The sequence below is a fragment of the Neofelis nebulosa genome, chromosome X (assembly GCF_028018385.1).
Source record: "Neofelis nebulosa isolate mNeoNeb1 chromosome X, mNeoNeb1.pri, whole genome shotgun sequence".
Lineage (NCBI taxonomy): Eukaryota > Metazoa > Chordata > Mammalia > Carnivora > Felidae > Neofelis > Neofelis nebulosa.
In genome coordinates this window covers 67834910-67851749 of record NC_080800.1, presented here as the reverse complement: position 1 = coordinate 67851749, position 16840 = coordinate 67834910, and the positions used below count along the sequence as shown (strand labels likewise).

Here is a 16840-nt window from a genome sequence, read left to right as displayed (position 1 = left end):
ATATTGTGTTAGATCCTTTGTGTTTTGAAGCATCATAGAGTGCATTACTTTTTATGAAATCTAGAGTCACTGGATTTCAAAAGTACACATATGCTGTATGGCAGGTAGGACCTCTCCAGAGCAGTCCTTGATATTTGGGCAATATAAGAATTTCCTGGGATGTGTAGTTTTAGTTCTTGAGGTCAACCTTTTGGTAATCAGACTGAATTCCAAGTGAGATATATAAACTTCTCTCTTAAGGTTCCCATGCAGAGTCTGATCATAACCAATTTTTAAGGGGATATAAGCACATACCAAACAAAAATTATTCTTTAAACTTCCAAATGTAATCATAAGTACTAATGCAACTGGACAATAAGTCAATGTTTAGTCACAGTTTCCTCATATTTTTGTACTTGTCTTTCAACAAGCTTTTCTTTTTTTTCAACGTTTTTTTTTTTTTAATTTATTTTTGGGACAGAGAGAGACAGAGCATGAACGGGGGAGGGGCAGAGAGAGAGGGAGACACAGAATCGGAAACAGGCTCCAGGCTCCGAGCCATCAGCCCAGAGCCTGACGCGGGGCTCGAACTCACGGACCGCGAGATCGTGACCTGGCTGAAGTCGGACGCTTAACCGACTGCGCCACCCAGGCGCCCCTCAACAAGCTTTTCTTAAAAATTCCAAGTCTGGTATAGAATTGGCCTTATTCCGGATCTTGTCACACTTCCTACTTATTCCCTTTAAAATTCACCAAGTCTTTGTCTCTGGAAAACTCTGTATATCATCCCACCACCCTTGATTGTCCTCTCAACATTGCTTAGAAAATATAAACTTAATATTCCTAAATTTTTAAATAGAAATTTATTGAAAAAGCCTCACCCCAACTACTGCATCTTTTGAGTTCAAAATAGTTAGCTGATACACAAGACCAAAAATATTTAAGTTTCTGAAAGTGTGAAATCAAGTACTATAATTTTCAGTAATGGATTTCTAAAACACTTGTAGAAGCTTTCTTCCATGATACTCTCATTTTATGACAGCTATATTCCATTTGTGGGGGTTATGAGAAGTACAGAAAGGTTTAGCGACCTACACATCACATGGGCAATACCTCACCCTAAAGCTACCTGCTCTAGCTGAAAGCTTAAAATCCATTCTAAAAACAATTTCTCTCATCTACTTTTAGTTAGACTGCCTTACACAAGTAATTTTCTTATATTGGGATAAAAGTACACATTCTGCATTCTAAGTAATAGAACATATTGAGCTATTATGACTTTGATTTTCTGCTCTGAAGAATTCTAAGTTCTCTACATGATATAACAGACCACCAGAATTATTCTTGGTGCTGCTATAAAGCAATTAATTAAGAAGTACTTTTCATGATTTACCCAGTTTGTCAGAAAACCAATTTTGCAATGACTTATAAATTAATTTCAAAGCCACATTCATAGTGGATAATCAGTAAATACCAACCAGAAGGCCAAATAGCATAGTTGTTAAGATCATGAGCTCTGGCATCAGACAAAGCTGGGGGAGGGGTGCTTTGCTAGCTCTCTTGACCCTGTTTCCTCTTCTTAAAAATGGTCAATGTTAAGAGTACTGACTTTGTTGAGTTGTCACAAGAATTCAATGATATAATGTATGTAAAGTTCTTACCACTATCCCTGGTACATTTTAAGAGCTCACTGACAAATTATTTGCGTGAGAATTTAAAGTGAGATAATTTATCATATTTTTAACCTATCCTCATCTTCCTTCTAAATAAATTGAAATACCACACTGGATAGAATGGTTTCTGATATTGCAGCTACTATTAAGTATATATTTAGTGTTTTGTTTTTATTTTTAATTGTTTTAATGTTTATTTATTTTTGAGAGAGAGAGAGAGACAGAGCACAAGTGGGGGAGGGGCAGAGAGAGAGGGAGACACAGAATCTGAAGCAGGCTCCAGTCTCTGAGCTGTCAGCACAGAGTCTGATGTGGGGCTCGAACTCACAAACCTCAAGATCATGACCTGAGCTGAAGTCAGACGCTTAACCAACTGACCCACCCAGGTGCCCCTATATTGACTGTTTTAATTTTAACATTGAGAAATATGCTGCACTGAATGATGAAATAATTGGCTAAGTGGTGGTGGTAAAACAGACAAAATTTTCCCAAATTGTAACTGTTAACTGAAATAAATATTCTCTGGTATTTAAAAAAATTTTTTTAATGTTTATTTTTGAGACAGAGAGAGACAGAGCATGAATGGGGGAGGGGCAGGGAGAGAGGGAGACACAGAATCGGAAGCAGGCTCCAGGCTCCGAGCCATCAGCCCAGAGCCTGACGCGGGGCTCGAACTCACGAACCGTGAGATCGTGACCTGAGCTGAAGTCGGACGCTCAACCGACTGAGCCACTCAGGCGCCCCTATATTCTCTGGTATTTAAAAGGTAAAGTTCTATTTGTTTTGACTCACTGTTGGAAATCCCCTAAACAAAAATCTTTGGCTTTAACTCCAACTCTGATAGGGTCTCATTTTCAGAAAGGACTAAGCCAAAGGGCCAGAACTCAGACTAGAATCCAGAACCAGAGTTTATAAGTCATACTAGTACTGCCTTTCTAATAAATTTAGAAGGTAAGAATCAAAGAAAGCCATCTCTGAATTATGTTGGTTTATAGCAACATAAAAATTTTTTTTAGAGAAAAGAATCAAAGTCATAAAACTTCAATACATGGCACAAATGCTATTTTAAAATCTGCCCTTGGCTAGGCAATTTTTTTTCACTTTAGAGAAAGAGACTACAAGTTGCAGGAGAGAGGGGCAGAGGGAAAGGGAAGGAGAATCTTAAACAGGCTCCACTCACAGCACAGAGCATGATGCAGGGCTCAATCTCATGACCCTCAACCAACTGAGTCACCCAGGCACCCCTATGCAATTTTATTTTTATTTTAAAGAAAGAACTAAAATGTATCTAAAACTGATGCTGCTAACCAACCCCCTTACTTCCCTCAGTTGCACCTAATTCATGTGCAGATTATGGATGAAGACACATTTCCCTGCTTAGGCATCATATAGTCTTTTTTTCCCAACATTTATTTATTGTTGAGAACAGAGAGAGAAAAGCATGATCAGGGGACGGGCAGAGAGAGAGGGAGATAAAGAGTCTGAAGCAGGCTCCAGGCTCTGAGCTGTCAGCAGAGAGCCCAACGCATGGCTCAAACTCACAAGCCATGAGATCATGACCTGAGCAGAAGTCAGGCGCTTAACTGACTGAGCCACCCAGGCGACCCAGGCATCATCCAGTGTTAAATGATAATTATAGATCCACAGTCACATGAGAAGGTTTTAATGTACTATTGACCTAATTTTTGTTCAATACCTATACACTAAAAGGATGTGAGGGGCGCCTGGGTGGCGCAGTCGGTTAAGCGTCCGACTTCAGCCAGGTCACGATCTCGCGGTCTGTGAGTTCGAGCCCCGCGTCAGGCTCTGGGCTGATGGCTCGGAGCCTGGAGCCTGTTTCCGATTCTGTGTCTCCCTCTCTCTCTGCCCCTCCCCCGTTCATGCTCTGTCTCTCTCTGTCCCAAAAATAAATAAAAAACGTTGAAAAAAAAAAATTAAAAAAAAAAAATAAAAAAAAAAAATAAATAAATAAAAGGATGTGAAAATTATATAGTGTTTAGGAGTGGTTTCTGGAGTCAGAACAACTTGGGTTCTAATCCCAGTTCTGCCATTTGTAACTCTTTGATTTGAAGAATATACCTAATGGTTCTGGGTTTTAGGGATACTCTCAAGTACATGAAATAGATATAATAATAGTACTTACATCCCAGTGTCATTATAAGGATTGAACTAATTAAGATTATGTATATAAAACACTGGGCACAGTGCCTAATATATATAATGCATAAATAAAGGTTAGCTTTTACTATTACTAGACTCAAATCTTGATTAGTCACATTAATGAACGAGTAATAAAATAAAAAACCTAGCAACACTGACATTGTATACTTTTATATATACAATCTTTGAATTTGTCATGATTTTTTAAAATTTATATTTAATTTTTGCCTAATGGTTCTGGCAATCTGCAAAACTTTAAACAACCTAATAAAGCCAAAATGTGAAGGACTGGGCTAGCAAATTAGCCCTTTGCTTAGAATTCTGCTCAACTGGCCAAGTATAAATGCCAGTTTTGGCTCTCTTATTAATAAAAAGTCATAATAAATGAGCTGCCCCTTCTCTCTAAATATACGTTTGTTTAATCTTGGTCTGGATTGGAGGAAATAATTCAGTACTAGGTTTAAAAGGCCTCCTGGTGATGTTCGGAAGATGGCGGCATAGGAGGACGCTGGGCTCACCACGCATCCTGCTGATCACTTAGGTTCCACCTACACCTGCCTAAATAACCCAGAAAAACACCAGAAGACTAGCAGAATGGAGTCTCCTGAGCCAAGCACAGACGAGAGGCCCACGGAAGAGGGTAGGAAGGGTGGAGAGGCAGTGCGCACTGCTCGGACAGGCGGGAGAGAGCCGGGGCAGAGGGGCAGCCTGCTGGCCAAGCAGAGCCCCCGAGTCTGGCTTGCAAAAGGAAGGGGCCAGACGGAGTGTGTTCTGACAGCAAGCGGGACTTAGCATATGGGAGGTCATAAGTTAACAGCTCTGCTCAGAAAGTGGGAAGGCTGGAGGACAAAGGGAGGGAGAGTTGCTGAGCCCCGGGATGACAGAGCTGTTTGGCGGAGAACAAAGGCGCTCACCAGAGCCATCTCCCTCGCCCATCCCCCAGCCAAAATCCCAAAGGGAACCAGTTCCTGCCAGGGAACTTACTTGCTCCACGAAAACACCCAACGCTGTGCTTCTGCGGAGCCACCCCTCTGGCAGTAGATCTGACTCCCTCCCGCTACCACAGGGCCCCTCCTGAAGTGGATCACTTAAGGAGAAGCAAGCTAAGCCTGCCCCTGCTGCCCCCGTGCACCTTGCCTACCCACCCCAGCTAATACGCCAGATCCCCAGCACCACAAGCCGGGCAGTGTGCAAGTAGCTCAGATGGGCCATGCCACCCCACAGTGAATCCCAAACCTAGGAGAGGGGAAGAGAAGGCACACACCAGTCTGACTGTGGCCCCAGCGGTGGGCCGGGGGCAGACATCAGGTCTGACTGCAGCCCCGCCCACCAACTCCAGTTATACACCACAGCACAGGGGAAGTGCCCCGCAGGTCCACACCACTCCAGGGACTATCCAAATGACCAAATGGAAGAATTCCCCTCAAAAGAATCTCCAGGAAATAACAACAGCTAATGAACTGATCAAAAAGGATTTAAATAAGATAACAGAAAGTGAATTTAGAAAAGTAGTCATAAAATTAATCACTGGGCTTGAAAACAGTATACAGGACAGCAGAGAATCTCTTGCTACAGAGATCAAGGGACTAAGGAATAGTCAGGAGGAGCTGAAAAACGCTTTAAACGAGATGCAAAATAAAGTGGAAACGACCACGGCTCGGATTGAAGAGGCAGAGGAGAGAATACGTGAACTAGAAGATAAAATTATGGAAAAAGAGGAAGCTCAGAAAAAGAGAGGTAAAAAAATCCAGGAGTATGAGGGGAAAATTAGAGAACGAAGTGATACACTAAAGAGAAATAATATATGCATAATTGGTATCCCAGAGGAGGAAGAGAGAGAGAAAGGCGCTGAAGGGGTACTTGAAGAAATAATAGATGAGAACTTCCCTGATTTGGGGAAGGAAAAAGGCATTGAAATCCAAGAGGCACAGAGAACTCCCTTCAGATGTAACTTGAATCAATCTTCTACATGACATATCATAGTGAAACTGGCAAAATACAAGGATAAAGAGAAAATTCTGAAAGCAGCAAAGGATAAAAGTGCCCTAACATATAAAGGGAGACCTATAACACTGGTGACTGATCTCTCTTTTGAAACTTGGCAGGCCAGAAAGGATTGGCACGAGGTCTTTAATGTGTTGAACAGAAAAAATATGCAGCCGAGAATCCTTTATCCAGCAAGTCTGTCATTTAGAATAGAAGGAGAGATAAAGATCTTCCCAAACAAACAAAAACTGAAGGAATTTGTCACCACGAAACCAGCCCTACAAGAGATCCTAAGGGGGATCCTGTGAGACAAAGTACCAGAGACATCGCTACAAGCATAAAACATACAGACATCACAATGACTCTAAACCAATATCTTTCAATAATAACACAATGTAAATGGATTAAATACACCCACCAAAAGACATAGGGTATCAGAATGGATGAAAAAACAAGACCCATCTATTTGCTGTCTACAAGAGACTCATTTTAGACCTGAGCACACCTTTAGATTGAGAGTGAGGGGATGGAGAACAATTTATCATGGTACTGGAAGACAAAACAAAGCTGGAGTAGCCATACTTATATCAGACAAACTAGACTTTAAATTAAAGGCTGTAACAAGAGATGAAGAAGGGCATTATATAATAATTACTGGGTCTATCCATCAAGAAGAGCGAACAATTATAAATGTCTATGCGCCGAATACCAGAGCCCCCAAATATATAAAACAATTACTCATAAACATAAGCAACCTTATTGATAAGAATGTGGTAATTGCAGGGGACTTTAACACTCCACTTACAGAAATGGATAGATCATATAGACACACTGTCAATAAAGAAACAAGTGCCCTGAATGATACATTGGATCAGATGGACTTGACAGATCTATTTAGAACTCTGCATCCCAAAGAAACAGAATATACTTTCTTCTTGAGTGCACATGGAACATTCCTCAAGATAGATCATATACTGGGTCACAAAACAGGCCTTCATAAGTATACAAGAATTGAAATTATACCATGCATACTTTCAGACCACAATGCTATGAAGCTTGAAATCAACCACAGGAAAAGTCTGGAAAACCTCCAAAAGCATGGAGGTTAAAGAACACCCTACTAAAGAATGAGTGGGTCAACCAGGCAATTACAGAAGAAATTAAAAAATATATGGAAACAAACGAAAATGAAAAGACAACAATCCAAACGCTTTGGGACGTAGCGAAGGCAGTCCTGAGAGGAAAATACATTGCAATCCAGGCCTATCTCAAGAAACAAGAAAAATCCCAAATACAAAATCTAACAGCACACCTAAAGGAAATAGAAGCAGAACAGCAAAGGCAGCCTAAACCCAGCAGAAGAAGAGAAATAATAAAGATCAGAGCAGAAATAACCAATATAGAATCTAAGAAAACTGTAGAGCAGATCAATGAAACCAAGAGTTGGTTTTTTGAAAAAATAAACAAAATTGACAAACCTCTAGCCAGGCTTCTCAAAAAGGAAAGGGAGATAACCCAAATAGATAAAATCATGAACGAAAATGGAATTATGACAACCAATCCCTCAGAGATACAAACAATTATCAGGGAATACTATGAAAAATTATATGCCAACAAATTGGACAACCTGGAAGAAATGGACAAATTCGTAAACACCCACACTCTTCCAAAACTCAATCAGGAGGAAATAGAAAGCTTGAACAGACCCATAACCAGCGAAGAAATTGAATCAATTATCAAAAATCTCCCAACAAATAAGAGTCCAGGACCAGATGGCTTCCCAGGGGAGTTCTACCAGACGTTTAAAGCAGAGATAATACCTATCTTTCTCAAGCTATTCCAAGAAATAGAAAGGGAAGGAAAACTTCCAGACTCATTCTGTGAAGCCAGTATTACTATGATTCCTAAACCAGACAGAGACCCAGTAAAAAAAGAGAACTACAGGCAAATATCCCTGATGAATATGGATGCAAAAATTCTCAATAAGATACTAGCAAATCAAATTCAACAGCATATAAAAAGAATAACTCACCATGATCAAGTGGGATTCATTCCTGGGCTGCAGGGCTGGTTCAACATTTGCAAATCAATCAACGTGATACATCACATTAATAAAAGAAAAGATAAGAACCATATGATCCTGTCAATCCATGCAGAAAAGGCCTTTGACAAAATTCAGCACCCTTTCTTAATAAAAATCCTTGAGAAAGTCGGGATAGAAGGAACATACTTAAACATCATAAAAGCCATTTATGAAAAGCCCACAGCTAATATCATCCTCAATGGGAAAAAACTGAGAGCTTTCTCCCTGAGATCAGGAACACGACAAGGATGTCCACTCTCACCGCTGTTGTTTCACATAGTGTTGGAAGTTCTAGCATCAGCAATCAGACAACAAAAGGAAATCAAAGGCAGCAAAATTGGCAAAGATGAAGTCAAGCTTTCACTTTTTGCAGATGACATGATACTATACATGGAAAATCCGATAGACTCCACCAAAAGTCTGCTAGAACTGATACATGAATTCAGCAAACTTGCAGGATACAAAATCAATGTACAGAAATCAGTTTCATTCTTATACGCTAACAATGAAGCAACAGAAAGACAAATAAAGAAACGGATCCCATTCACAATTTTACCAAGAAGCATAAAATACCTAGGAATAAATCTAACCAAAGATGTAAAAGATCTGTAGGCTGAAAACTATAGAAAGCTTATGAAGGTAATTGAAGAAGATATAAAGAAATGGAAAGACATTCCCTGCTCATGGATTGGAAGAATAAATACTGTCAAAATGTCAATACTACCCAAAGCTATCTACACATTCAATGCAATCCCAATCAAAATTGCACCAGCATTCTTCTCAAAACTAGAACAAGCAATCCTAAAATTCATATGGAACCACAAAAGGCCCCGAATAGCCAAAGTAATTTTGAAGAAGACCAAAGGAAGAGGCATCACAATCCCAGACTTTAGCCTCTACTACAAAGCTGTCATCATCAAGACAGCATGGTATTGGCACAAAACCAGACACGTAGACCAATGGAATAGAATAGAAACCCCAGAACTAGACCCACAAACGTATGGCCAACTAATCTTTGACAAAGCAGGAAAGAACATCCAATGGAAAAAAGACAGTCTCTTTAACAAATGGTGCTGGGAGAACTGGACAGCAATATGCAGAAGGTTGAAACTAGACCACTTTTTCACACCATTCACAAGAATAAACTCAAAATGGATAAAGGACCTGAATGTGAGACAGGAAACCATCAAAACCCTAGAGGAGAAAGCAGGAAAAGACCTCTCTGACCTCAGCCGTAGCAATCTCTTACTCGACACATCCCCAAAGGCAAGGGAATTAAAAGCAAAAATGAATTACTGGGACCTTATGAAGATAAAAAGCTTCTGCACAGCAAAGGAAACGAGCAACAAAACTAAAAGGCAACCAACGGAATGGGAAAAGATATTTGCAAGTGACATATCGGACAAAGGGCTAGTATCCAAAATCTATAAAGAGCTCCCCAAACTCCACACCCAAAAAACAAATAACCCAGTGAAGAAATAGGCAGAAAACATGAATAGACACTTGTCTAAAGAAGACATCTGGATGGCCAACAGGCACATGAAAAGATGCTCAAAGTCGCTCCTTATCAGGGAAATACAATCAAAACCACACTCAGATATCACCTCATGCCAGTCAGAGTGGCTAAAATGAACAAATCAGGAGACTATAGATGCTGGAGAGGATGTGGAGAAACAGGAACCCTCTTGCACTGTTGGTGGGAATGCAAACTGGTGCAGCCACTCCGGAAAACAGTGTGGAAGTTCCTCAGAAAATTAAAATAGACCTACCTTATGACCCAGCAATAGCACTGCTAGGAATTTACCCAAGGGATATAGGAGTACTGATGCATAGGGGCACTTGTACCCCAACGTTTATAGCAGCACTCTCAACAGTAGCCAAATTATGGAAAGAGCCTAAATGTCCATCAACTGATGAATGGATAAAGAAATTGTGGTTTATATACACAATGGAATACTACATGGCAATGAGAAAGAATGAAGTATGGCCCTTTGTAGCAACATGGATGGAACTGCAGAGTGTGATGCTAAGTGAAATAAGCCATACAGAGAAAGACAGATACCATATGGTTTCACTCTTATGTGGATCCTGAGAAATTTAACAGAAACCCATGGGGGAGGGGAAGGGAAAAAAAAAGAAGTCAGAGTGGAAGAGAGCCAAAGCATAAGAGACTGTTAAAAACTGAGAACAAACTGAGGGTTGATTTGGGGTGGGAGGGAGGGGAGGGTGGGTGATGGGTATTGAGGAGGGCACCTTTTGGGATGAGCACTGGGTGTTGTATGGAAACCAATTTGACAATAAATTTCATATATTCAAAATATAAATAAATAAATAAATAAATAAATAAATAAATAAATAAAAGGCCTCCTGGTGGGCTATAAAGTATAACTGAAAGCAGATGATCAGATAATCACCAACAGCTTCTCACTATGTTTAATTTTATCAGTAAGAAACAAAATATAACCATGGATAATTCAATTAAAGCATAAAATATTTCTATAAAAGATATATGTTTGAGGCACCTAATTGCTCAGTCAGTTAACCATTGACTCATGACTGCAGCTCAGGTCATGACCTGATCAAGTCCCTCATTGGGTTTTGTGCTAAAAGCATAGAGTTTGCTTGGGATTTTCTCTTCCTCTCCTTGCCCCTCCCCAGCTTTCACTCTCCCCCCCTCTCTCTCAAAAATAAATAAATAAACTTGGGGCGCCTGGGCGGCTCAGTAGGTTGAGCATCTGACTTCAGCTCAGGTCATGATCTCACAGTCTGTGAGTTTGAGCCCTGCATCAGGCTCTGTGCTGACAGCTCAGGGCTTGGAGCCTGCTTCAGATTCTGTGTCTCTCTCTCCCTCTGCCCCTCCCCTGCTCATGCTCTGTCTCTCTCTGTCAAAAATAAACATTAAACAAAAATTAAAAACATAAATAAATAAACTTAAAAAAAGATATATATTTGACTGTATGATATATATTTTAGAGAAGAATTTAGAGATTAACCACAGAGAATTAGAACACTTAACCTGATTGTACCTGAGGCGTCAATTTTTTTTTTCATGTCAACTCAAGGGGAGCATTGACCTTACAGTTTATTGATCAAAACTCCTCCTCAGTAGAGAAATTAGTCTTTGAGCTAGAGCTAGAGATAAATCCACTTTATCTTTCTCTTCTACCAGATTATAAATCTAATTTTATACTAAATTTCCAAAATACATTCTTCTCTGAAACCATTTGACTTTTAAAAGCTCAAAAATCATCATCACCGATAATTGTGTTTTCCAACCCTCTTTAAGTTGGGCAAAATTATTCCAAAAACTTTGTCATTATTGTTTTGAAATTGAGGAAGTCAGTCATCAAATATAGAGCATCAGGCTGAGGTGCTGATATTGAGTTCCTGCATTTGCCAAGTGAAAGCTATCATTTCTCACTGTTTAGAACATCCAAAAAGTATGTCAATGCATTCATATGATGAACAGTTTCTGATTTTGTCCTTTTAAGTAGTTTATCAATACCTTTGATATTGTCAAATTCATATCATTCAAGCAAATCTTGACAGTTATAACAAAGACTATAGCATACATCAAATCAATGTTCAACTTATAAATGCGGAGTCAGAACAGCAAAATACTCTGTCACCTAAAATACAATTACTTGGGAATCATATAGATGAATAGCTGTAGTTTAATTATTCCACATCTGTATTATCCAAATGAAAAAAAAAATACTGTGACTCATGCTTTGGTAATCACAAGCATTTGTTTTATTTAAATGTTTTTATAACTTGTATAGCAGATACTGTCGTAAAGAAAAATTATGTATATTTCATTTATTAATTAGTAATAGTTTATGTTTTAGCAGTCATAAAAAAGATCATCTTACAAATTTTATTTCATAAATAAAACCCCTAGAAATGATCTATCCTACCACAATCTTAACATTTCTACACCAAGCACACCTAGAATGTATAGAGACCAAACAATGGAGATTATTATGGGTCCAAGGAAAAGAAGTTTGAGAAAAAAAAAATAAAAACCTCTCAAACCAGTTAAAAATCTCTAAGCAATCATCACTCTAGCAATTCTGATCAAAGGCCAATATTGATTTTTGTTAAAAGTTATTGAAATTTATTTTTATAGGTCTGTGCTTATTATTTTCCATTAAATACAAATTTATAGGGCATTACAATCTCGAGGAAAAAAAACCATGGTGTATACTTCTGTGTTACAGTGGGTCAAGACATGCACACCAGCTCTGAACAGGCAGAAAGCACTAAATCACTTCCTATGAACAGACAACTTTGGAACGGCATTGCTACTAAATTGTTTCCATAAAAAGAAACAATATTAATGCCTGAATTTCCATACCTTGATCTATAAAAAACAGTTCCAAATGGGCATGTCTCCATCTCCCTGTCCTTGAGTGAATGGTCATCTACCCCATTTACTGGCATTCAGCCTTGGACATACTATCCCTCCTCCACATCAGCTCCTCTTTTTTCTAACCTCTGGGTGTGTGTGTGTGTGTGTCTGTGTGTGTGTGTGTACACAGACACACACATACTCAGGCAATTCTTCCACTTAAAGGGCATAGTTATTTCTGTGCCTCTCACCTCATATTCACATTTCTCTTCTCATGCCTCCTAGCTATCATGCACCAGTGGAACAATATATTTGTTGGTGGTTAAACACATGTTATTGGATTCAAACAGCTTCTATTAGATACAAGTTCTGTGGCTTCCTGCTTATGTGACCTTGGAAAGTTGTTTAACATTTCTGAACCTGTATTTCCTTAACCTAAAAAGAGAGATAATCATAAGACCTGAGTCATAGGACTAAAAATTGTCAAGAAAAAATCAGATAGTACTTGACACAATTAAGTGTTCCCACTACTATCATTATTATGGCTTTCTAGAAATCCGTTGCAAAAATCAACATACTTAATTTCATTTCTAAATTTTTGAGAAGCAAGTGTTACTCTTCTGTATTGGGACAGAGTTAAGTAAATGTTTGAAAACTTTTCTGTTTTTTTAAATCAGGCTATGAGGGAAAAAGAGTCTTGAAATAAAAACAGAATAACTTAATATTGTTTTAGAATCATCATAGATCCTCCCCTGCCTGACAAAACATCTAATATTGGTTATTTTGTAACAACCATTAGGAAGAGTCAGAAAACCATCAGAAATTATCAGTCCAAAATCAAAAGCTTTCTTTTAAATGCTCTTCAGAGAACTACACTAAATCACTTATAAGACTATCTCACTTTGAGTAATTTTTGGGTTCCTATTATGATTTTTACCCCAAAATTTCTAAATTGTGTGTTAAAAACTATATGGTAGCAATCTTAAGGGAAAAACTTAGTATTGCCACTTGAATATTTCCCATTTATGTTATAAATGAGCTCTTCCTGAAGTACACTCACTTTATACCATTTTAGTATTATTTAAAAGTATGCATAATTTATAAAAAATAAGAATTTATTTTGTCAATATGTATAATTTTGATAACAGGCTGAAAAGAACTATAATTACTTAAATAACAGATAAATCTAATTATGCATAAGAAAAAATTGAAACAAAACACAAATAGCATAAATATTTACTATTTGTAGAATCTTCAACATTCTAGTCTAACAATGTACATAATAAGAGACAGCAGTTATTTTTTAAGGCCCTTAGAAACTTAAATCTTAATAAAGAGAGAGGTACAATTGTTCTTACTTTGATAGAAATTCTGAATGGAGTTTCTTTTTGAATATACTTTTGGAGGAGGGGTAGAAGAACAAGAAAGCAAAGAATAAATAGCAGTACTGTAACTGCATATCACCCAAAATGAAACTAACTTCCTGATCTGTTCAATCTAATCAGGAATTTAACTAAAGTTATTAAGCTGGTCTTTCAAATTTTACAATTGTTATACTGGACTTGAGACTCTGAGCAACTCAAATGTTACTCTGAAATATCAGAATATATATGGATAATAATGAGGCAAGAAGCTCATAAAATAAAGTTCAAAGGCAATATAAAAAGTTCTCTTTATGTTTTCAACCTAAACTTGTCCAAAAAATGTAAAGTTAAGTATTCTATCTGAAAACTGTCTGAACATACCCACACACGGTGACCAGAGAAGATAAAGTTCAAAGTTCAAGGTTCCTGTGATTTCACATAAGCTTCAGTTTAGTTTTTTTTTTTTTTTAGTGTTTATTTATTTTTGAGAGAGAGAGAGAGAAACAGTGCTAGCAGGGGAGGGGCAGAGAGAGGGAAACACAGAATCCAAAGCAGGCCCCAGGCTCTGAGAGGTCAGCACAGAGCCCCATGCGGGGCTTGAACCCACGAATCGTGAGATCATGAACTGAGCCAAAGTGGGACACTCAACCCACTGAGCCACCCAGGCACCCCCAGAACCTTCAGTTTTATCCCAAACCCACTTAGGGGGTAAATAAACAAAACAAAAATAAACAATAACAGTGAAAACATGGAATAGCTGCTGCTCTAAAGCTCAGAAGAGGGATGCAGTTCCTACATCCTACATCCTGAACTCACACATAAGAAATGTGCTACTTACTGTTAGCTTTTCCCTTGAGTTGTGAAAAACAGGCACTTTCATTTATCATGGATATACACTCAGCTTTCACCCCAGTTTACCCTATTGCTCCCCACAGCTGCTGATATATTATTCTAAATTAAAAGCACATGAATCCAGTGGGGACCTGTCCTATCATTTTAAGAAGCAGCAACTGGAGGGGTGCCTGGGTGGCTCAGTGGGTCCTACTTCAACTCAGGTCATGATCTCAAGTTTCCTGGGTTCGAGCCCCATGTCTGGCTCTGTGCTGGTAGCTCAGAGCCTGGAGCCTGCTTCAGATTCTGTGTCTCCCTCTCTGTCTGCCCCTCAGCTGCTCACGTTCTGTCTCTCTCTCTCTCTCTCTCTCTCTCTCTCAAAATAAATAAATAAATAAATAAATATTAAAAAAAAAAAGCAAGTGGAGTCTGCCTCTACACAAGAAGCCACTTATTTTTTAGTTCTATTTTTAGTTCTCAATATAGTTGAAGCAGTTAGAAATATTACAAGTAAAATCTTTTGAAAAAAGAAAAAAGAAAAAAATCAAAATAAGGGGCAATATGGAAGGAAAAAACAGGCCCCTTGTCACATTAAAGTTAAAAAAAACCCCACAACTTTGCATCATTGTTCCCAAAATCCCCTCCCATTCTGCCTAGTTCTAACACTTTTTAGGCTGAATTTAAACACCCTCTCCCACACATTGGCAATATAACTCTCTGATTAAAGGGGTCTCACTTCAAAAATAATCACAATGCCTAAATAGGCCTCCACTCAATTATCTTCAGTTAGCATGTTCTGCATCCTTACAGAACTGCACTCCTGCCCTTGATCTCAGTACCTAGAAGCACAAATGGCAAATTTCCCACTCCAGAAACTCACCAGTGTGTGATTTTACTTGCCTTCTTCCCCTAACCTTAAAGACCCTAAGCCACCATCTCCCATCTACCAAAACTCAGTAGCCTTCTTTTTCCTTCAAAGAAGAAATGTGGTTCTAACATAAGGCAAACAAAGCTAAACCCCATGGAAAAATGAAATCGATGCAACAAAGAGAAGAAACAGAAGAAGGGGAGGAGGGGTGGAAGATATGTGTGTGTCTTCTGAAAAAACAGCTGCCAGAGGAACTTCAATTTAAGGGTTCTGGGGCAGAAGGAGACTGGTATGTAGGAAAACAAAGTGGTCTCCCCACCCTCCTTACCGCCGTAGAACCAGAAGAAGATGCAATATACACACGGATCACCATCCTGGGAACGATGGCCGGCCGCTGTTGTTTGGGTCCTGCAAAGGGCTAGAGAGCAGCTGTCGCAAAGGCTATAATCCAGCTAGAGGTGGATCAGAGGTTGGAAGAGAAGGGTGGGGGAAGTTAGAACGGGAAATTGCCAGAGACCCGCCTCCTCCCTTGACTGCTTTCACTCAGCTAAGAACACTGCAGTCTCAGCCCCAAAGCCCGGAAAACACAGGCTCATTTGCATCATTTCTATTTTTTTTTATTAGGGAATCTCGAATAACACCGCGAGATCTGTTGAAACATTTATTTTTTACTATTCTCTCCCCGAGAAGAGGTAGAGGAGAAAGAAAAAAACAAAAGAAAGGGTTGAATTAAATTATATTAAAATGAAGGACATTTTCCCACAGAAACTAAAAGTTCTGTGCATAACTTCCTGGTCAGAAATGTATGCAAATAAGACAGACCTTTCTTGAAATAAGACGCTCTATGTTGAATACAGACACTGGTAAGAAAGCCCATGCCTTCCAAGCCTTGTGCATTTTAAGACTCCTATTATGTAGTGATTATCTAATGTTAGTTGGTAGCAGAAATTAGGCACTGAAGAAGTAACCAATGACACAGAAGGTTTAAGAAGTTTCAGGTTTCTCTAAGCCCAGAAACGGCAGGACTAGTTTTCTTTCTGTTTCATTTTTTGTTATGATAGGGAATACTGTCTCTGTGAAAATTCACAGGAGGCCTGACTGGCAAACTCAATAATGGAGGAAGAAATTGCAAACAATAACAAAATTGAAAATACAGTGTAAGAAAGTGAATGACTTTTTGCTTTGTTTTGTTTTTTTTAACTGAAGAAAGGGAGTTTGAATCGTATGTTGCAGAGATGTTTAAATGATGAACAGAGAAAATAAACGGTTATTTATAACTCTAGGGAAATGAATAAATGATAATGTCTAGAGAGGGACCCTGTACTTCAGAGTGTAATTTCATTATCCCAGATTATGTCATATGAACAGAAATAAGAAACTTGCAAGATGAATAAGAGTGAGGTGAGGTAGTCACTTATCTGTCCTACTTCTTTCCTTTTCCTTTGCCGTTTTTCCTCCCTCTCCATTCTAGTGGTGTAATCACCTTTGTCTAGGTTCATTCATTGTAATACCTTCCTAACTGTTCCCTATTCACAGGTTCTCCCT

At 38.7% G+C, this 16840-nt stretch overlaps 1 protein-coding gene across 1 annotated transcript in view; it reads right to left on the bottom strand.

The window, feature by feature from the left end:
- SH3BGRL (SH3 domain binding glutamate rich protein like) overlaps positions 1-15860 on the bottom strand; it is a 111480-nt gene extending 95620 nt beyond the window's left edge. Inside the window, exon 1 of the mRNA XM_058714770.1 lies at positions 15624-15860. Within this exon, the coding sequence (XP_058570753.1) occupies positions 15624-15668 (45 nt within the window). The 5' untranslated portion in view covers positions 15669-15860. The remainder of the gene's footprint in view (positions 1-15623) is intronic.
- Between the last annotated feature and the right edge of the window lie 980 nt (positions 15861-16840).